Source organism: Tarenaya hassleriana, unplaced genomic scaffold (genome assembly GCF_000463585.1).
Source record: "Tarenaya hassleriana unplaced genomic scaffold, ASM46358v1 Cleome2, whole genome shotgun sequence".
In the NCBI taxonomy this organism is placed as follows: Eukaryota; Viridiplantae; Streptophyta; class Magnoliopsida; order Brassicales; family Cleomaceae; genus Tarenaya; species Tarenaya hassleriana.
In genome coordinates, this window is record NW_010965372.1 from 8,099,334 (window position 1) to 8,121,185 (window position 21,852).

General features: G+C 36.4%; 4 protein-coding genes and 1 non-coding gene across 6 annotated transcripts; all 5 read left to right on the forward strand.

Moving 5' to 3' along the window:
- Window positions 1-4,700: 4,700 nt before the first annotated feature.
- On the forward strand, window positions 4,701-5,684 carry LOC104813362 (protein INAPERTURATE POLLEN1). The gene has a single exon (XM_010540920.1). It carries the CDS (start codon window positions 4,800-4,802, stop codon window positions 5,682-5,684), a length of 885 nt encoding a protein of 294 aa, XP_010539222.1. The 5' UTR covers window positions 4,701-4,799.
- A 2,424-nt stretch (window positions 5,685-8,108) lies between these two features.
- On the forward strand, window positions 8,109-11,834 carry LOC104812997 (probable trehalose-phosphate phosphatase F). Of its 2 annotated transcripts, XM_010540461.2 has the most exons (13): window positions 8,109-8,365; window positions 9,202-9,274; window positions 9,363-9,563; window positions 9,640-9,757; window positions 9,854-9,994; window positions 10,094-10,165; window positions 10,264-10,368; window positions 10,459-10,617; window positions 10,704-10,781; window positions 10,912-10,981; window positions 11,086-11,156; window positions 11,313-11,405; window positions 11,550-11,834. In XM_010540461.2, the coding sequence occupies exons 4-13, from the start codon at window positions 9,662-9,664 to the stop codon at window positions 11,610-11,612; spliced, it is 948 nt and encodes a 315-aa protein (XP_010538763.1). In that variant the 5' UTR covers window positions 8,109-8,365; window positions 9,202-9,274; window positions 9,363-9,563; window positions 9,640-9,661; the 3' UTR covers window positions 11,613-11,834. The 2 variants fall into 2 exon arrangements, with proteins under 2 accessions (XP_010538763.1, XP_010538762.1); XM_010540460.2 differs by having other exon boundaries at window positions 9,363-9,757.
- A 3,807-nt stretch (window positions 11,835-15,641) lies between these two features.
- On the forward strand, window positions 15,642-16,599 carry LOC104812998 (indole-3-acetic acid-induced protein ARG7-like). Its single transcript, XM_010540462.1, has one exon. The coding sequence runs from the start codon at window positions 15,893-15,895 to the stop codon at window positions 16,388-16,390; it is 498 nt and encodes a 165-aa protein (XP_010538764.1). The 5' UTR covers window positions 15,642-15,892; the 3' UTR covers window positions 16,391-16,599.
- Window positions 16,600-16,742: 143 nt separating this feature from the next.
- Window positions 16,743-16,816, forward strand: TRNAN-GUU. The gene has a single exon. It is a non-coding gene; the product is annotated as a tRNA-Asn (tRNA).
- A 1,725-nt stretch (window positions 16,817-18,541) lies between these two features.
- Window positions 18,542-21,799, forward strand: LOC104812999 (FAM10 family protein At4g22670). Its single transcript, XM_010540463.2, has 11 exons — window positions 18,542-18,753; window positions 19,047-19,098; window positions 19,197-19,349; window positions 19,441-19,528; window positions 19,641-19,721; window positions 19,806-19,870; window positions 20,148-20,288; window positions 20,558-20,674; window positions 20,780-21,001; window positions 21,170-21,227; window positions 21,449-21,799. The coding sequence occupies exons 1-11, from the start codon at window positions 18,644-18,646 to the stop codon at window positions 21,550-21,552; spliced, it is 1,191 nt and encodes a 396-aa protein (XP_010538765.1). The 5' UTR covers window positions 18,542-18,643; the 3' UTR covers window positions 21,553-21,799.
- The last annotated feature ends 53 nt before the right edge of the window (window positions 21,800-21,852 follow it).

Sequence of the window (21,852 nt, forward strand, 5' to 3'; positions counted from 1 at the left end):
TACTCACTACCCATAACAACGAACGAGTTCAAATCAATAAAGAGAAACATAGAAACAGATAAAGAAGAGTCGCAGCGATCTCTCGACGACGATTCTTCAATCTCTGCTCCCGGGAAACTCCGTCTTGATTCTCTCTCGAGTTTAGTGTTGGTGTTGGGGACGGGTTAGGGCTAGGGTTTTGGCTCGGAGTGGGGATAGGGATTGAGTCATTCGGTGTGGGTGTTGGGGTCGGGTTAGGGCTAGGGTTTTGGCTCGGCGTAGGGGAAGAGACTGAGTGACTCGGTGTGGGTGTTAGAGTTGGGTTTTGGCTCGGTGCGAGGGTAGGGACAGGTGGAGGAGGAGGAGGCTTTTGGACAGGTGGAGCAGGTATCGAGTTCCGGATGGGCATGGTGCGGATGGGGCCAGCTTGGCCGAGGCTTAGGACAAGGACATTGACCACAAGGAAAAGAGCCGAACTGGCTGAGATCGAAAATGCCATTTTGTTTCGAAGAAGTGGGGTGACCTTACGTGTGTATTTATAGGGTGAGTCCATTTGACTAAGTGACGTGTTTAATTAAATTGCATCGCCAAACCTCCTCTTTATTTGAAGTTGTGGAGTTTGGTTTCCATAGACATTAGCATTCTTAATTATGATCCTATTTCCCCACTTATAAACTGCAACAAAAGGAAATTAATATTACGACCTAACATTATTATTATTATTATTTAAACGTTAAAAATCCGTTTCATGTTGAAACAATAAAAGAGATCCATGTGAAAGTGAAAAGGTTGCAGGGAAACCGACAGAGGATGTTGTTTCTTGGGTAACAAGACACCAGTTTGGTGTTTTGTTGTGTCGCATTGGTTTGGGTTTTTGTTTCATATATTATAAATTAGGAATAAACTTAATGGCACATCTAATGCGTTTGAAAATATTTTCCAGAGCTCCACATATGCTTTACATTACAAATACAAAAAAGTAATCGAGTACTTATATAAGATCATCACTCTTGTTACGGCCGGTGAGATTTCGATTTTTCACAAATCTTTAAATTTTTTCTATAATTTGAAAATTCACCGCACATAATTGACTTAACTATATCATACAAAAAATTGGAAAAATCCATGTGAATCTAAATGAAAATTCAAATCTGGATTGAAAAGGAAATTACTTCATCTCTTACCCGTTGAGCCAACCATGGATCACAAATTTTAAATTTATCTTGTCGTTAGCTAAACATATAGAGAGTCATACATCATAAAAACTGTTAATAAAAATTCACTTACTGATATTTTATATCAAAAACACATTTTTCTTTATCATCATCTTTTTTTCTTCTTCTTCATCCGAAATACAAAAGGAAAAATAAGATATATAAAAAAAATGTTTAAATACAGTTTATACATAAACTATAACTTTTGAAACAGTTTCCTTGTATACAAAATGCTGTGCCATTTTAAGGTTTTGAGAGGTCGGAGATCGAATGTTCTTGATCATCGTTCTATATTAATTGGGGCTGCTAATGATGTTGAATTTAATTGCGTTTGATTTAATGCATGATTAATATATTATAATTCATCGCCAGATCAATATCCGACTAATTGAAATGTGCAGAGGAAACAAGAACCAGTTCCTTGGGTTTGAAGAAACCCAATGTTCTTATCTTATAGTTATAGACCACAATATATATTGCATCTTTCTCCATGGAAATGACGTGAAAACTTATAATAACTTTAAATTCATTATACGATTTTCCATAACAACACCAAACGTTACACACATTATACGTAGGGCTATATATATATATATATATATATATATATAAACTAGGAAAAAGCATACTTGCGACACAAGCAAGCATAAGCATATGTTTTATTCATAAAGTATACTTTTTGTTTAATTAGGGTTTAGCTAATTAAGAGAGAGAACACCGCTCTCATGGGCATCGGAACCCGATGGGGAACGCCATGTTACAAGCAGAAAAGATAGTCCTAATGGCCTCGTCGACCGCACCAAGAAGAGGAATCCTCCCAAACAGAAAGCAAAGGCAATCGGCTACTTGGACGTTGACCAGACCGACCATTGGGCTGCAGCAGGGCCGGTTCCGCGGGTCGCCCACCACGATGTTCCCGAGGGAAAGGACGCTGACGCAGGCTCCTAGCCTTAGGGGAAATCCGTCAGGGCACGTGCCTCCGGGCGAGGTCGGGCTCGGGGCCTGGGAAGGAGGCTGTGGAAGGAGTTGGGCACGAGCCGTGAGGGGGAGAAGAAGGTTGAATGCGAGGAAAAGAGATAGTATGGTTGAGTTCTTTGGGGCCATTTCTTGCAAATTTGAGCTGTGGGATAATGCGTTGTAGTTTGAGAAGAAACGGTGATGAGAAATGGGGTGTGAGGTTTTGGCGTATTTATAGGGTTTTTGGTAGGGATTGCCAAATTGGTTAATAATCAAAGTCAAACAAGAAATAATGTATAATTGTAACCGAACCGAATATATGATATAAAAAATCGAACAGTTATTATTTATCTAAAACTGAAAATAAGTCCGAAACAAATAAAAAATAAATAAATAACTCGATTTTTTAAATGAGTATTTTTGCCGATAAAAATAGAATGTGAACCAAATTGAATCAAAATCAAACCGAATTCTATATAAAAACCAAACGGTTAGAGTTTTTATAAAATCGAAATAATCCAATATATAATCAAATCGAACTCGAACCAAAACCCGAAATAGTCAACCCTATATTTTTTGTCCACCTCTTTTGTCATTTTAATTTAATTCCATTGCCAAAATTAGGGAAGTTTCATACCTTCCTTTTGCCGAACTTACACTATATCTATGTTTTAGGATCGTTTTTATTTTGTTTATTAATCTATTTTTCTGGTTTATGTATTAATTGTAGGTTTGATTCCCCCATCCCTAAATTCCGTAGGCAATATATGCGATGAAATTTATAACTTATGATCGTATACGAATTCGCAAGATATTTATATTAATTTGCAGGGGAATTAGATAAATTGCTATTGTTGGATAAGATCCATGATGGACCTCCCATGCCACGGGGGACATGAAACCCTTACTTCGAGGAGAGTAAGAAATCTTCAAGTGGTTACGATTCATCATCGAGGTTTTGTATAATATAAGTGTCAGAAAAAATAAAATAAAAAATATATGTGCGAGAAATCATAGTATCCTAATATGATTTCCAAACGTGTTATTTATTCTATCCGGCAAACAAGATTACATTTATACACATTTGAAACAAAACTGATCTCAATAATTTCGGTTTATTTATCGATAATTGTCACATACAAATTTGTTTAGAATAAAATAAAATAAAATCCTAGTGAATAATTTTTACAAAAAAAAAAACCATAAGAACATTCAAATCGCTGGAGGTAAAATCTACCCATTTTCAATTTTTTTTCGTGACTCTAATATACATTATAGACAATTTAAAAATATGAAAATATATATATATGTCTATTGAAGATAAAACAATTCATTAGTTAATTATTAATTAAAATATTTAGCTTCTCATATATATATATTTCAACTTAATGTCCACGTCTACGTACGGTCATTAATTTGACAAACCATCATTTTTTTATATTTTATTATTATTATTATGGAAGGAAAACCAAATATAATTTAAAATAGTTCATATTTCTCCGGTCCATTTCCGTTTCTTAAAAATTCTTAAAATCATATACAAAATGTTATTTTAAATTGTATATAATAAGCATTGATAGCTGTATCCTTGGTGGATTCAATTCAACTCAAGACCAATGAAATTTCAGCCCTATAAATAGAACAACCGGTCCCATCTCAAAAACATACATATATATTCAAATAAAATGGCCTCAAAGACCTTAACTTTCCTCGTCCTCATCCTCATCCTCGGCTTTGGCCTTGGTTTCATGGACATGACCTCGGCCACGTCGACGTGCCTCGGGAAAGGTCACCAAGTCAGGGAATGCGTCGAGGAAGCCAATTCGGATAACCCATCTCGGGATCGGTTGAAGAAGCTATGCTGCCATCTCCTCCGAGGAGTGAGCGAAGACAAGGTCGCACCATGCGTTTGTGATACCCTTAGGGCCTTCCAACTCAAAGACATCTCCTTTTCCTACGACCAGATCCTTCTCTCGTGTGACAAGTCTCCTTATTTCTACACTTGCTTGTAATAAAACCCTGAACTCAACATATATATATATATATATATATAAGCATTAAAGCATACTTCAATGAATCCGTGGATATATGCTGTGTTTTTCTTTTTTGCTGTTTGTGTTTCGGTTGCGTACTTGTAAACACTTTGGTGGGTCGTTGCACCGTACGGGAAATAAAGATGTGGATTTTGTGGTGTGATTCAACTAAGTGTGTATTTATATAATAAATATGAAGTATTTATATACAGTATTTGTACACTTGCTTATAAAAGAGCAACATATACGGAGTATATATGTGATCATATACTTGAATGAAATTGTGGATATATGTATGTGAAATAAATATGTGAATTATGTTGTGATTCAACTACATATACATATGTCGATCTACATTTAAAAATTTTTTTGAATATAACACTCGCTCTTGAATATGGTATAACATTCGATCCTGTAGCGGCATGACCCACTTCATTGTATATATATCTAATTATAATATATTTTCTAATTTAATGTTATAGCACTCCTCGTATATATGCCGTTTTTGTTCATCTGATAAAGTTTCAAGCTTTTGGATTCTTGAAAAAGCTCATCGGCCACAACAACCCTCTGATCAAGATTCTGATCCGCCATTGTCGTCTTCTTCCTCAAGAAGATGCCTAAACCATTCAACATCTTCTCACGCAAGAAACCCACTCGCCGATTCAATGATTACTACACCGATTGGACCAAAACCCTAACAGATCACCTCCTTCCTCTGCTCCGCCAATCTCTCTCCTCCGCCTCCTCCGCCGCCGTGCTCTCCTCCAACGTCGATCGCGTCCTCCGTCACCTCGTCTCCTACTACGAAACCCTAGATCTCGCCGCCGATTCCGACACTATCCCTTACCTCCTGTTCCCATCATGGAGGAACTCTCTCGAGACGCCATTCCTCTTCCTCGGCGATCTTCACCCTTACCTCTTCACCAATCTCCTCCGATCCTTCATCGATCGGGAGAACAACGACTCGGGCGAAGAAATCGAGCCTGATTTCCATCTGGGTCTGGATCGAATCGAGGAGAAGCCGTGGAAAATCGAGATGGCGTGGAAAGATCCGTCGGATGAGCTGGTGACGAGAATCGATCAGATCGAGTGCGCGATGAGGCTGATGGTACCTGTTCTTGTGGATCGGATGAGAAAGGCGCAGGGGAGATTCATGGGGAGAGTTGCAGAGAACTGGGTGTCGTCATCAATGTCGTCGTCATCATCGCAGGAAGCGGGCAAGAAGAAGAAGACGGGAGTGGCGGTGGTGGAGGAAGCAGCGAAGGAGGAGATGGAGGAGATGGCGAGCATCTTCGTGGACGCGAACCGGCTGAGAAAGAGTATAATTATGGACATTGTTGGAGCTTCGAGCGATCATCAAGCTGCTCTCTATCTCGAGGGTTTGTCCCAGTTTCTCGTTGGGTTTAAGGATCAGTCTCTGCTCCATGAATTCGAGCTCTGCCCACTACTGATCAGCAACAAGGTGGGAGCTTTAGTGAGTGGCGATGGGTTGAAATGAAACAAAAAAAAAAATCTTCAGATTTAGGAAATTTCTTTGTTGATAATTGAATCAGAAAGAGAAAACAAAATGTATGCTCATCGATTCTGATAGTGAATTTGATGTGAGGACTTCGTTCTTTTGGTAATAATACATGTTTTCTGTTTTCATATATATATATAAAGAAGAATATGATGGGAAACACAAATGGAATTATATTCGACTTTTTTTATTGATAAAAATGTTTATGTTTTAAAAGAATTTTTCTTCTTTCATTATTTGTAATCCAGTTCTGGTTCTATTTAGATTTTATAGGAATCATATTCGTTTTTATATTATATTGATCACAAAATCCATTTGGTGGGTTTGTATAATGGAAACAAATGTGGCCCTTAAAATTCTCGCAAGTTTGGGTCTGATACATGGGTTGAAAGTTGAAACGGTCGATACAACAATTTTTTTTATTTTTTTATAATTTAGAAGTTTATTGTTTTTTCGGTCTAACTATATTTTTTTTATAAAAATAAAAAAAAACTTATATAAATGTTTCTCTCCAAATAAATATTCGGATTTAGGTTGGGAAGAAATTTTAACCATCCGAAAAATAAAGAATTTGAGTTTGACCATAAAAAAATATATAATGTAAATATACCCGAAAATTAGAGTATGCAATAAAGAAAATAAGTTTAGAAAAACACAGCACATTTTAGACATATTTAAACAAAACAAAAAAAAAAATGCAGTCCTACATCACACATGGTATTGTTAATGACGTAAAACTATATAATTGGTTAGGTATGCACCGGCCGTTTACGGTTTACCAATGTATTATTTTTTTAAAAAAATGTCCGTACGATATTTTGTAATATGAAAATTATACAGTCAAGCAGCCGGTGTTAATAATGATTTAATAATTCGATATATACAACTATAAAAGATTATAAATATGTGTTTTTTTCTAATACGGAGAAAGAGTATAAACTACTTGGAGCGCAAGAAATGGTTATTGAAGCAATGGAGAGACATTGATTCTCTGGCGTGTTTTTTTTTAAAACAGCCAAATTGGATTATTCCATTCACATAAACCGAAGGTGCACATGCAATGAAAATGTCAATTTTTGACCTCGAATCCATATGCTGGTCCAATTATTTATATTATTATATTATAAGCCTTTGAATATCAAGATCGCCATTCAAAATTCATTTAAATTACATTTAACCCCGATTCTTTTTTTCCAAAAAGCAATCAAATCCAACGAGAAACGGACAATAATGATTGTGACGTCATCATGCGTAACTTCTAATGAGCTGGTCGTCGGATCCGATTCCTGTGACGTCATCATCGAGTCATTGGACGGTTGAAACTCGTCATAGATGTAGCGTTGGATACACGTGGCGAAGCTTCTATGAAACCGATGGGTCTCTATGGTGTATGCGGGCCTGTGGGCTGCCATGAAGCGTATTAGTGGGGGCCACCGGAATCCAGCCATTTGCTTTTCTGATGGTTATTATAATTAAATTAGCACGTGATTACTGATTCTATCTCTCAACGACCACCGGTAGTTACAGCTCACCGTTACATTTAAATCCTAATTAAACCCGATTAACAGAAATTACCTTTCAGCCCCTAATATGACGTGACTTTCAAGAAATCTACGCGGCCCTTTCCAATTTCCCAGCCCACGACACAAATCCTTAAATGAATTGTTTTTTCTTTATAGGATATAGTGTGGAATATTAATAATTTAATTACAGCTCACGTAATTCAAGGTAGGTTGAACTGGAGAATGACCGTAAAAAGCGAGTCGTGGGCCCACGTACGGCCCAACTAATACGTGGTAACGTAACAAGTATGATTTTACACGTGGCGTCTACGCGCCTCTTGATCTTCCCTGACTCACTGCCACGTGTTTTTTGACCACCCCAGCTAGTTCATAGGAACAACCAATCAACGTCCTTTAGTTTTTTTAATCTAGTTTTATTCGATGTATATATATGTGTGTGTAATTTTCACAAATTGGAAATGGTATTATGTAGGCTTCGATATAATGGTCTAATTAATTACTAATAAATTATAGATAACAATATCTTAATATTCAGGTTAATTAAATTTACATCAGCTGTAATGTGTGTATATATATATATATTCATAAAATTATTACAACGATGTCAAATTTACCATTATCTATATTAAATATCGTTACAATTGTACAAAACAGCAAAGCGATTGTGTAATGCATGGCTACAATATATGAATATATATATATATATATGTATAATAAAAAAACAAAGGACTAATGGTACATTTGGTAAATAAGTCAAACATGGAAGGTGCTTCCAAAAGTCAAAAACCGCGTAAGATGCTTTGTAATTGTAAGCCACGTCGACAAAAAACGCACTCTATAAATGCCTAAACCCTTCACCCTGTATTTTCCTTCTTCCTCCCCTCTTCTCCTACGTTCCCGATTCTCTGTATCTTCCCCCAATCGCCATCTCGATTCTTAGGGTTTTCGAAAAATCCCTCAGAATCTCATCTCCCCGGTAATTATTTTCCTCTTCGATCTCTCAGATTCCGTTTCCTACGTAGCAAATTCTGCATTTCCCTAACATTTTCCTCTTCCTGTTTTATTGATTTCTGCGAACAGGAAAACAAACGATTGTCGTCATCTTTATCGATTGAGATTGCAGCTCGTTTGAATCAGGTTCGAATTTCTACATTACTCCGTTTCTTTCTTTATCTCTATCGAAAATTCGGTGGTTTCCTTCGCTCGACTCTTACCTGAATCGATCCTTGGCGTTCTGTTTTTACATTTAGGTTTACTCTTTCAAATTTCAAAATTTTCCCATTTCGCGCGTTTGATTCACCTCGGTGCAAGAAAATTTTCCCCCTTATTAACGCAATCTTCGTATATTTCTCGCTCTCTCTGTTTGGATTCGAGTCATTTTTTTCCGTTCACGTGAGAATTTTGTGTATTCTCCTTTCGATCTTTTTTTCTTCTGAAATTTTGTCACAGTCTGTTTCCTCGTCTCATCGGAAAAAAGACACCTGCGTTTGTTTGTTTGTTTTTTTTGCGAATCCAAAGGAACTCTCGAAGAATCTCTACTCTGTTTTCGCAAAAGAAAAATGTTCTTACATAAATTTAAACTGTAAAGAAGATTTGTGTTAAAATAAAAATTAAAAATCCAAATTTGCGGATGATAAAGTTTAATATGTGTGATTAAAGACAGAATTTTAACAATTTTATGTAGCATCAATTTGGTTTGATAAGTTTAATATGTGCTAATATTTTATTATAGAAACTGTCGGACCAAGCGGGTAAAAACGATGTTGAAATTTTAGGTACCTGTCACATTCTTTGTAGCATACAGAAATTGAAAAGGATTGGGGGAAAACAACATGAAGTTTACGCGACTAATTCTTTTGTCAAAGTTGAATCATTTTTGCCCTATTGTTCACCAATACGTCGGTTTACGGTTTCAAACGTAGAATTTTTCATCATCAGTGACTTGGTTTTTTTTTTAACAATTGTTCACACAGGTTCTTGGTTAAGAAATATCCATTTGGGCTTTTTTTACTGTCAATGCGGTCATTAGAATCTTGAGATGATAAGGTAAGGAGCAAAGCCGTTCTTTTTTTTCCTTATTGTTTCAGAACAGTATCTTCAATCTCTGAGTCGTGGTTTGCTTTTCCATAATCAGTTTCCAAGATACCTGTTCTTGATTGATGGACTGTTCACCAACCAGTAGCGACAAGAAAACGCTCAAGAGGTGGTTTTTCATTGACAAAAGAGTTGGATAAAGAATCGTTTCGAAGAACTTTGTCTCTTGTAATGGAGTTGGATTCAAATCAGACGTCTCCTGTTCTCGCTGACCCTTCACCAGTCGACAAACCAAGGCTTGGTGTACCTTCTGCTTTCTCTTTCAGAAAATTCATAATGTCTCCACTGAGAAAGCCTTCTAATCTCGATGATGTTAGGTCCAACGGTTGGTTGGACGCCATGAAATCTTCATCGCCGCCACGAAAGAAGCTCATAAAGGATTTCAATGTGGAGGAAGTTACCACAGAAGATGATTTCGTTCACCGAACCTGGCTGGTAGTATATCTCATCCTCTTACTCTTCATGTTCTTGACAGTTCCTGCCTTGATGTTTCCTAATTCTAACCCAAGCTTTCCTGCTCCATGTTGACAGCTCAAGTACCCTTCCGCGATTAACTCGTTCGGGCACATTGCAGCCCAAGCAAAGAACAAGAAAATAGCTGTGTTTCTAGACTATGATGGAACACTTTCTCCCATAGTAGATGACCCTGATCGTGCCATTATGTCTGATTCTGTAATAGAACTAAACCCTTCTTCCCTGTCATATGTTTTTGCTAAAATTTCCAATCTTGTGGTGTCTGGTCTGAACTTTCAGATTATTCGTTTCTTTCAGATGCGTGCAGCAGTTAAGGATGTAGCAAAGTACTTTCCTACAGCAATAATCAGCGGTAGAAGCCGTGACAAGGTAAAACTCGAACAAAATTTATCTTCTCGCATGCGTGGAACTAAATGCATTTTAGGCTAAGGCAGAGTTTTTTAACTGATACAGTTTTGCTAAAACAGGTCTACAAATTAGTAGGACTAACCGAACTCTATTACGCGGGTAGTCATGGAATGGACATCTTGACCCCTGTAAATGGTAATTGTATTGAATCTACTAACGAAAAGGTGAATTGTGACTCCAAATCCATTGATCTGCTCTTATATTTTTTCGCTTCTTGATCAAATATTTCAGCCCTTTTCCTCTGTTTGTTATAGGTTAAAGAAGAGAACCTATTTCAGCCTGCTAGAGAGTTTATACAAGTGATCGACGAGATTTTTCTAGCCCTCGTCGAGAAAACAAAAAGTGTTAAAGGGGCAAAAGTCGAGAACCACAAGTTTTGTGTGTCTGTGCATTACCGTAATGTCAACGAGAAGGTAAATAAATAAATATTTTTTTTTGCTGGGTTTTTGATTGGCCCGGAAAGTTTTCAAGTTAATGAAGTTCTTTTCCCTGAAACCAGGAGTGGCCTACTGTTGCTCAACTCGTTCATGACCTCTTGAAACGATATCCTAATTTGCGTCTAACTCACGGGAGGAAGGTATGTGTGTATGGAATTCGAGTTAAAATGAATCAAAGAGACTAAGATGAAACTTTTGCTTATAAATGCATTGTCATGATATGTTCATCGGATCTTATGCTTAAACTACAAAAATATGGTTCGGTTTCAGGTTTTAGAGGTTCGTCCCGTGATTGACTGGAACAAAGGAAGAGCAATCGAGTTTCTGCTCGAGTCTCTCGGTACAGAAGCATCTCGTTTGGTTCTCTGTCCTCTCTGTTACATACATATACAACATTACATCTCGAAACAAAGATATGAATCTTCACTGTCCAATCCTTTTCAGGGCTAAGTAACAACGACGATGTGATCCCTATTTACATCGGAGATGACAAAACCGACGAAGATGCATTCAAGGTAACGTAGTAGTATAACAGAGTTCTTCAGGGAAACGTTCTTGATGAATCATAGGATTCATGTTTTTATTGGGGTTTGGGGGTGTTGTTTATTTTCTTGGGTTGTGTAGAGAGAAGATGATATATGAATAATCTCTACGACTTCTCCTTGTAAAAGGTATTGCGAGAAGGAAAGCGTGGATTTGGCATATTGGTATCAGCCGTACCTAAAGAAAGCAATGCACTCTACTCTCTTAGAGACACTTCTGAGGTAAACTAAGTAATCTGTTTTTACATATGTATGTACGCGTGTATGTACGTATGTGTGTGTGTGTACGCGTGTATGTATGTATGTACGTACGTACGTACGTGTATGTATGTATGTATGTAATTCTTCTTCTTCCTGGTGTTGCAGGTAAAGAAGTTTCTAAAGACATTGGTGAAATGGGCCAAGGTGGAAAAATCCACAGGTTTTTAATGGTTATGATGATGATGTTATCATGCTGATGGAGTTGGCCGAGTTTCCTTCATTTTCTCGTCCTTAATTCTGTTTGTTTTTCCTAATTTGCCCCACAATTAATTAATGATCATAGTTTACTTTGTAACTTTTTCATTTTTCCAGCCGAAATTTGTATTTTAATTTACATTCAATTATTCTTTCCGAGTACATGGGGCTAAAAGGTAGATATCATTTTTTTAATTGATTGTTACTTTTGAGAGTATTATTAAAGAATTATTATTACTTTGATTTTTTATTGACGAATTAGTATTATTATTGCTATTAGTTTATATGTTTATAATAATAGCTCTCAATTATACAATTGTTTGGTTTGATTGGTTTCGGTTCTTTTGTATTCGGAATAAATTGTCAATTTTTTTAGGTGTAACCAATCTCATAAAATTTTGGATTATATTATACCAAGTAAATCTGTTAGTTTTGTCATTATATATATTATATTTAATATTTTATTAAATAAAATTATAAAATAAAACCATTGTTAGCAGCAAAACATGGGCTCCGTGATCGGTGGATTAACAACAAAATAGCAAACTTCCAATTTTTATAGTTGTCGTTGTTGTCCACGAACAAAATCTCCCTTAGCTGTTCGTATTTTTGTCCTTTTCTTATAATGTTCCAATGTTCGTTTTGCGCCACGTGTCGTTCCTATGCTCGGCTCGAGCCGGTTGCATTTCGTTTCTCCCACACTTTAATGTAATTTTATATACGTGATTTTTTTTAACAATATATTCACTTGGTATTAGAATTTAAAGTTATTTCACACAAGTAAAATCAATTTAAATATCATTAATGATTTTTTATTTTATAAAATCACTGTAATTTACAAATTTGTTTTCTAAAACCAATAGACATTACATTTATAATGCACAAAAAAATTATGATTACTTTTGTTAGTCTGTAATCAAACTTTTTTTCCCTTTTTTTTTGGTATCTTAATGATAAAATTGTATCATTCATATCGTTCTATAGTTTTTTTTTACTGTACATAAAGAGCATTCACTAGACGCACATGATTCCAAATTTGGTTTATATATATATAGACACTAGATTGAGCTTCCTTGACTTGGCCCGTCGACCTAATTAGTCAATACGACTTACATGATTGAAACAACTAATTGTGTGATTAGGAACTAACCATTAATTATTAACTTATTATAATTATCAACAAGTGCATGTCCATCAATTATGAAAAGAACATGAGATTATATATTATGTAACATGTCATGTGTATAGATTTTTGTAAACTGGTTATAGACATGGGCCATCATCTCATGGATTATGTAGTAGTTATGATGAAGATCCTATATATATCTATATTCCGCCTGTTGGTGAGTGATCTCATCAACATGTGAATGTGTATATATTTTTATTCATAAGATCTTGAAGCATATTTTCATGCTACTCAAGTTTAATAATGCATCACACATTTGTTTACTGTATATATATATACAGACAGGGCCCTAAAAAGTAGGGGTGTCAATCGGGTTGGCCCGGTCCGACTCGGTCCGAGCCCGTACTCGCCCCGAAAGTTTCGGGTTTGGACTCGGACTGATCCGATTTTTTCGGGTCTATATAATTAAGCCCAAAATCCGGTCCTATGCATTCCGGACTCGGGTCGGGTCGGGCTGGACCGACCCGCGGACCTCCCTTTGTAAAATGTTATTTTTTTTTTCTTTTCTTCGTTTTTCTTTTTTAAATTTTCGGGTCGGCCTGACTCGAGTCCGAAGCCCAATTTAAATCCGGTATGAAAAACCGATTTTTTTCTAACCAAGAAACTTTGGCCCGAAACCTGCTATTTTTCGGATTATACCGGGCTGAGCTTCGGGCTTCGGACTTCGGGCAAGTGGAGCGGACTCCACATTTGATGGGCCCCACATTTTACAAAAATGATTTTTAAATACTAATAATTTATAATTATATTTATTAATATACATTTGATAAATAATTAAAATTATATTTGATATAAAGTTTCGTATTATCATCATTAATATTTATAATTTTTGAGTTATGTTTGTGATTTTTTAATATTAAATTTATCAATTAATATAACTGAAAAAAATTATTTAATATTTTATAAAAATAAAAAAATAAAAATATATTTTGTATGAGACCTCTAAATCGTTCGGGACGGCTCTATATATATATATGGTTGGAGTGGTTCAATCTTTTTTTTAAATATATATATATATATATATATATATATATATACTAATTAAGGTAAAGAGTAATGGGTTCAAGAATAAGGAAGAACACAAGATGAGTTCAAAACCATTGACCACTTGGATAGATATTCAAATCTCTATGATGTATCGAATATATAAGGTAAAACTGTTTGCATTAACAAATAAAACCAAAACCTTATAGTAAAAGGACAATTTCCCACAAAATTGAAATATAGCTAATTTGCAAATATTTGGGAAAATGATATGTGCATGGTCAAAGGTTTCCAATTGCAGACGTCAACAGCTAAATAGCGACTGAAGTTTGGCAAGTCGAATATGCATTTTCCCCACGTGGGATGGGAAATGTTATGTGCCGAATACTAAATTAGGTACACCAAAGTACATAAAATCGTTACCTTATATCCTTCCCTTTGATAAAGGGTCGGAATTTCTTTCTTCTTCTTCTTCTTTTTTTTTTTTTACTTCCCCGATTTGAATGTCCAGCTTATAAATTGCTTTTAAAATAACGGAAATTTTAAAAAAATAATGAGAAGATATTCGAGAAAATTTGATAATGGAAGACATGTGAGTGTCCGGTCGATGGTGATTATTCGGACGGTCCACCCTCTTTTACCATTGCTCTATTGCAATTACAATTTTTTCGTGTATATATATATATGTGTGTGTGTGTGTGTGTGTGTGTTAAAATAAAACCGTACAACCATTAAATATTTTAATTGCAAAAGGTATCAAATTAGTAATTAATGTGGAAGTTGATATTTGATTCATTATCACTTTAAATCTTAGTTATTATCTTGTAAAATGATGTCAATCATTATTACTGAAATATTTATTTGTTCTGAACGTTATTATGTAACTAAACATTTTATATATGAGAGGAAAAGAATATTGGAATTTTTATATTGGATTGTAATAAAATAGGATAGCAAACATCTATTATATATAGTGCATTATATATATATATATATATGCATGCATGAATCTGAGCATGTTACACAGATCTCACACGCCGTGCCGACTACCGACCAAATCTTCTCTCCTTGTCTCTTGTTCTCATCTTTGTTCTTCTTTTTAATTTCCATAATACTTTCATCTTATCACAATACAAAATATGCATGAAGCTTTTTTTATGTGTGTGTATATATATAATATGTGTATGTGTGTTAATTAATATATTGCGAGCGATAAATTTTAGCCTGCAAATTTGTATTAACAATATTCACGGCTTGCCTTAGCTCGAAGTCGTCAATTATATATATATATATATGGCGGATCCCATATAGAGGTGAATAAAGTCACACGCTCCATTTATTTAATTGAAAATTCTTAATTTCTTCATAAAATTTATAAAATTTTAAATTAAATTGTTATTTACCCTCAAAATAAAATTGAATCTATACCAAAGTAAAATTAAATATACTCCCCGCTATATATATTTTTCTAGATCCACCACTATATATATATATATATATATATATATATTTGTAAGAGTAATACTATAAAGTAATGAAGACTAGTATATCCGTGTTTAAAAAATGGGGATTAGTTTTGGAAAGTATCTTCAACAAATCAATGAGTATACAAGAGGGGAGATAGTACTACATATAGAAATGAACATATATCATATGTATGTATATATAACATTTGTATGGTGGGTCAAATTATTAAAAAAATAAACAAATACTGGTGGCATAATTTAGTTGGAAAAACTATCCATCAACGAGCACATGCAATTTTCAGGTAACGTGCAATAATAATAATACACACGCGCACACACACATTTATGATATTCAACGGTCGTCCCTGAAGTCTATAAAAGAGTTTTGCCCCAACCCCCATAGCCGAAAGACAGTCTTCTTCTTCTTCATCTCCTCCAACTGCAACATTTCTCTCAACTCTCATGAAAACTCTGTCTGTAATGTCTGTTCAGAATTAATTTCTTCTCCAGATAAAACCCATTTCTCAAAATTCAATTTTAAACAAACCCATTTAACCTTTCTTCGAAAAAGGTTTCCGCTTTCTTGTTCCCACTTTCTGTCGGAATCCGATCAAACCATGAAGAGGCACAGAGGTTTCAAGATCGGACAAAGGTTCGTTAAGATCTTCAAATGGATAGTCCGACCCAGAAGAATCAAACCTGGGAAACACCGTTACCCCACCCGAGTCCTCAACCCGGTCACTAGAATCTGTTCTTTAGCTCGGTGTCTCCGTCGTGGGGCCAAGAGACTGTGCGGCAAGAACACGGCTCCGGCTCCGGGTGCGGGTCAGATCCTACTGGGTAAGGATCCGAATTCGGCGGCGGTAGTTCCGAAGGGGCATTTGGCGGTATACATAGGCGAATCAGGAGGCGACACGCGCCGAGTTTTGGTGCCGGTGATACACTTCAACCACCCATTGTTCGGAGAATTGCTGGAGCAAGCGGAGCAGGTTTACGGGTTCGATCAACCGGGTCGGATCACGATCCCGTGCCGGGTCTCTGATTTTGAGAAGGTTCAGATGAGGATCGCCGCATGGGATCACTGCCGCAGGAAGCGGAGTTACAAGATTGTCTGATGCGACTTTTAGTTTTCTCAAGGTGAAAAAAAAACGGTCAAAAGAAGAAAGAGAAGAATAGGGAAAGGTACAAAATTTGGGTTTTTTGTTCTGTGAATATTTATTTAGTTTTATCTGATCTTATATACATGAATACAATTATTGATATACCATATACTCGACAAATTGTTCGTTTGGAGAATTAATTGTAACAATTTGTTTCATTAAAATTCGGAATTTTCATATTAAATTTCCAAAATGTCTATGTTTTTCTTTCTTTATTTTTCGAATTAAAAAGTTGTTACTTGGCTAAAATATTACTATCATATGAGGTTTAAAAAAATAAAACTAGACATTTAATGCAATCGTGAGCGCTGGAGTAGCTCAGTTGGTTAGAGCGTGTGGCTGTTAACCACAAGGTCGGAGGTTCAAGCCCTCCCTCTAGCGACTTTTATTTTCCCCTTCCCAAGTTTTGAAAAAACTCATTTTCGCCACTTAAAAACTGGATTCTTTAAGTTGAGCCCTCATATTAGGATTTGCGACCAAAACACCCCCCCTTACCAAAGTGAACCACTATTGGTTGGTTGAAGATACTGAGTATCATAACTATTGAAATTCATAAAATGGTACTTTACAGACGTATTAATATCTTTATGATGTCAATGGTATAATAATGATCGGTGATGCAAAAGAGTATAGAATGAGTTAAATATAAAAACAAATTAAATAAATTATTCGAAGATTGTATGGATATGAGATTAAACGGCCATGAAGACAAAATATAATTGAAAAGTCTTACACAGTATATGAGATTGTCGGCCGATATTATTTTCCCCATTGGTGAAACTGTAAGCGTATATACGGTATATACCACCATGCAAAACCAAATAGATCTGGACCGAGTCTGCATTCCTCCTAATGACACGGATATTCATGACCCAACAACCAAACACCCCTTTTTTTCTCTCCTGCACGACAAAAGAACATTCTAGAACTTCACCAGAACTATTGTTTTATGATATCATATGGTTTGAAAAATGCTAGTTTTTGTCCATTTTTTGAAGTGAAATCGAATCATTATCCTGTCTGATCCAGTGATGAGACATGTAAAGAAAGATGATGAGACATGAATTAAGAACCCAATGGTGATGAACAAGATTCAGAAGCAGGTCAATGTCGGAACTCGATTCAACAAAATGAGTTGTTCCCCTGCGTCTGCGTGCGTGTATTGGTTGATCTGTGGTCTTGTTCCATTTGAAACTTTGAAAGTGCCATAAAGTGATGTTGTCCAAGGTTATTTTTGTAGAGCTAATAATATGCTCTGATCAGCCGTTCAATTGCCTTTTGGACATCTTTGATTTACATTTTATGAACATAATATGTGTATATATATAGATACTGTTTCATGCCAGATTATTGGGTTAAATATTTCAAAATCATAGGGGTTGATATTTATAGCGGAAGATTGATATATCATATATATATATATATATATATATCTCCAAAAACTTCTAGTGATTCGAGTCATATGGTCCACACCACCTTACAAATTTTATGCAGAATCTTTCATGGCCTTGGCTAAGGCCGCTTGAGCGTGGCGATGAACCTTAGAGGGGCACGTAAGGGGCAAGCCAGATATTATAATCTGTTAAATTTTTTTTTTTTTTTTATGATTGGAAGGGTATTTCATTTTTTCTTGTTGATCATATGTATTTTTTTTTTGTTAAAATATTCCAAATGTTCATGACCAAGGTTATTAATCCAATAATTAAATCGAATCGAATAAGATATAATCGTAATCTAACCAAATTCGATAAAAAAAAATCGAACGGTTATGATTTCTCCGACAAAGTAAAAGTGAAACATTCGATATTTTTTTTTAAAAAAATGAGTTTTTTATAACAAAAAATCGAATTCGAATTGAATCGAATAAAAAAAAAAATAATCGAACTCGACTGAAATTTATATAAAAATGTAATGATTACCAAAATAACTGAAAATATATAACCCAACCGGATTACAAGACGAGAATATAAAAATGGTATGCTATTTTACATTAGTGGCCCAATAGACTTTAGAAGCCCAATATACGTTGCAAGGCCATACTATAAGATCAAGCCCATTAAATTCCTCGAGGAGTAGAGAAGGTTAGAAACTTCTGGAACAACGTAACTCTTTTTCTTCCCCTCCTTTTTGACATCGAAACGACCGTCGAAGAAGAAGAGCAAACGAGTGAAACCCAAAAGCTACCGTCGCCGCCGATCGGAGCTGAAGATGGATCCAACGAAGCTGAATGAACTGAAGCTGTTCATTGATCAATGCAAGACCAACCCTTCTGTACTCGCCGATCCCTCTCTCTCCTTCTTCCGCGACTATCTCGAGAGGTACCCTCTCTTCCTCTTCTCCTTCCATGTTCTCTCCCTGTCGATTCCGTTGGATTTTTTCCGAAATCAATCTCTAGTTCAGAGTGTTTGCTTGAATTTCCATGTCATTCTGTTTGTCGAAATCTGCACCGATTTGCCCCAGCATTGCTTCGCACATGTATGTCGATCTTTCGCTGTAGGTTTTAACTTCGAGGTTTTTGCATAGTGGGGTTTATTTCTTCTGGAAAAAGTTGATATCTTTTTCCATATTGAGGTTTTATTACTGTATCTCATTTGAAGTACTCTGATTTCAGTCTTGGTGCTAACTTGCCTCCTGCTGCTTATGATGGCAAAGGCTCCAAAGCGGTATGCTTCTCGTCTCTTCCGTTTGATTCTACGAATGTGTTTTCGTATTCCACGTCCTGCAAATGTCTATTGATTGATTGTTTTTGTTATACATACAGAAGAGTTATGTGGTAGAGGAGAGTGATGAGGATGTGGAGGGAACTGAAGAACCAAAAGACAAGGCTGAGGAAGAAGAGGAGGATGACATTATTGAATCTGATGTCGAGCTCGAAGGAGATACTGTTGAGCCTGACAATGATCCTCCTCAGAAGGTAACTTTTCCGGGCAACCTCAGTTATGATTGAGTTATTGTCCGTTTGCCTCTATAGATTAACTTTTACTCTGTTTGATTGGAATGTATAGAAGGGAGACCCATCAGTAGAGGTCACGGATGAGAGTCGTGAGGCTGCTCAGGAAGCCAAGGGCAAAGCCATGGAAGCCATTTCCGAAGGTACATTCATGTGTATGTATATATAAATATATCATCGTTTATTTGTCTTTTCGATATACCAGTAATTAGTTGCTGAATGCGTCTCTTTACCCTACATAACACTTATATGCAGGGAAATTGGATCAAGCGGTTGAGCATCTGACTCAGGCAATTTTGTTGAACCCGACATCAGCTATTATGTATGCCACCAGAGGTGAGTGTGAAAATATATTGTTTTCAGTTCCGATGAGATAATTCTTGTGGCTTGAAGCGTTTGATTGTTCTACATCCGTTTCAGCTACTGTCTACGTTAAGTTCAAGAAACCTAATGCCGCGATTCGAGATGCAAATGCTGCTTTGGAGGTTTGATTATCTCTCTCTGGATATATACATTAATATATTTTCCCTAACAATGTCTTGGGTTTAGTGATTATCTTGTACTCATTTGGCCCTTTTTTGCAGTTTAGACATGTTTTATTCAGTGTAGAGAAATTGTATCCAGTGAAAATGATGACAAACCAATGATATTATCTTAACTATTGTTAAACGATCTTTCCTCGTTTCTGCTGTAGGAACTAATATGAAAAATCCATGACACGGATGACAATAAAATTTTACATTCTTGAAATTTTTTCCGTAGATTAATCCCGATTCTGCTAAGGGATACAAATCTCGTGGCATGGCTCATGCCTTGCTTGGCCACTGGGAAGAGGCTGCAAAAGACCTTCACCTTGCATCAACGATTGATTATGATGAGGAAATTAGTGCTGTACTCAAAAAGGTATTCTTGACGTTTCTTTACGCAATGATGTAATTGCAAATGATTCTATGTGATTGTTGGATCTGTTTAGGATTTAGGGTTTAGGATTTTGAGTGCAATTCAGTCACTTTGCTTGCTAAATGCATATAATCGAACCCTGATCTTTGCGGAAAATGCTATTTGCCCATAAAGATATGTTACCATAATTGCAGTTAGTCTTCAGAAAGTTAATGATACGAATAATATTGCACGATATAGTCCATCATTTTCACTGAACCTTCTATTTGCAGGTCGAACCAAATGCTCATAGGATCGAGGAGCACCGTAGGAAGTATGACAGGCTACGCAAGGAAAGAGATGACAGAAAGGCTGAACGCGAGAGACAACGTCGCCGTGCTGAAGCACAGGTTGCTTTTGTACAAAATATTCTATATCTGTATCGAATCTATGGGTTTCATTATTTTCGGGGAACGGTGGGCTCATTATCCATCTCTCACGTCTGCTTTCTGTAGGCCGCCTATGAGAGAGCAAAGAAGCCAGAACAAACGTCGTCCAGCAGACAACCTGGTGGTGGGTTCCCGGGAGGAATGCCTGGCGGGTTTCCGGGAGGAATGCCTGGCGGGTTTCCGGGAGGAATGCCTGGTGGGTTCCCGGGAGGAATGCCTGGTGGGTTTCCGGGAGGTATGCCTGGCGGCAGGATGCCCGGGAATGTAGATTTCGGGAAAATATTGAATGTGAGTGTATAACTGTGGTGAATTCAGCATTTGTTCTTACAAGAACAGCCCTTGAAACACTCATCAAAACTCCAGTTTCAAAGTTGAGGCATATATGGAAGTGCTTGATATGGTCGTGATTTGAGATCTTTAACGCGCACTCTTTTTTGTTGGAAATATTTTGAGCAGGACCCTGAACTAATGGCTGCGTTTAGCGATCCAGAAATCATGGCTGCTCTCCAAGACGGTATGTATACGCCTTTATCATCCACTCACTTATTTAACCTACCCTGTTGATATCTGTAATCTTGGATGAAATATCTGTATAGCTTGTAGTATCTTAGATGCCTACCTTGACGAGCAGTGTCATCGTCCCAAAGCCTAGAAATCCACCCATATTTTAATTAAAAATCCGATCTTTGAAAGCTTTCTTACAAGGGGTTCTTGATTGATGGATGGTATGTGTAGTGATGAAGAACCCGGCGAATCTGGCAAAGCATCAGGCGAACCCGAAGGTGGCTCCTGTTATGGCTAAGATGATGAGCAAATTCGCCGGAGGCGGACCCAAATAACAAAACCTCTCTCTCCCTGTGTGTTAAGTCTTGGATTCTCACTTGATGTTTTGGGATTTGGTTTGGGTCGAAAGAGTTTTCCTTTCACAGTTGTGAGAAACGTTTTCTTTCTTGTCCATCGATTTGGCTTTTGGATCTTTTTCTTTTGGCTTTTAATCAAAAGTGTTGTGAATGGTAAAGGAATGAGGTTGTCGGAATTCAAGTCACTGCTGTTGACAATGACCACAATGGTTTCTCTTCATTTCTCTTTAACGCATACGTTCTAATAAGGTATACATATACATATATATAAATGCATAT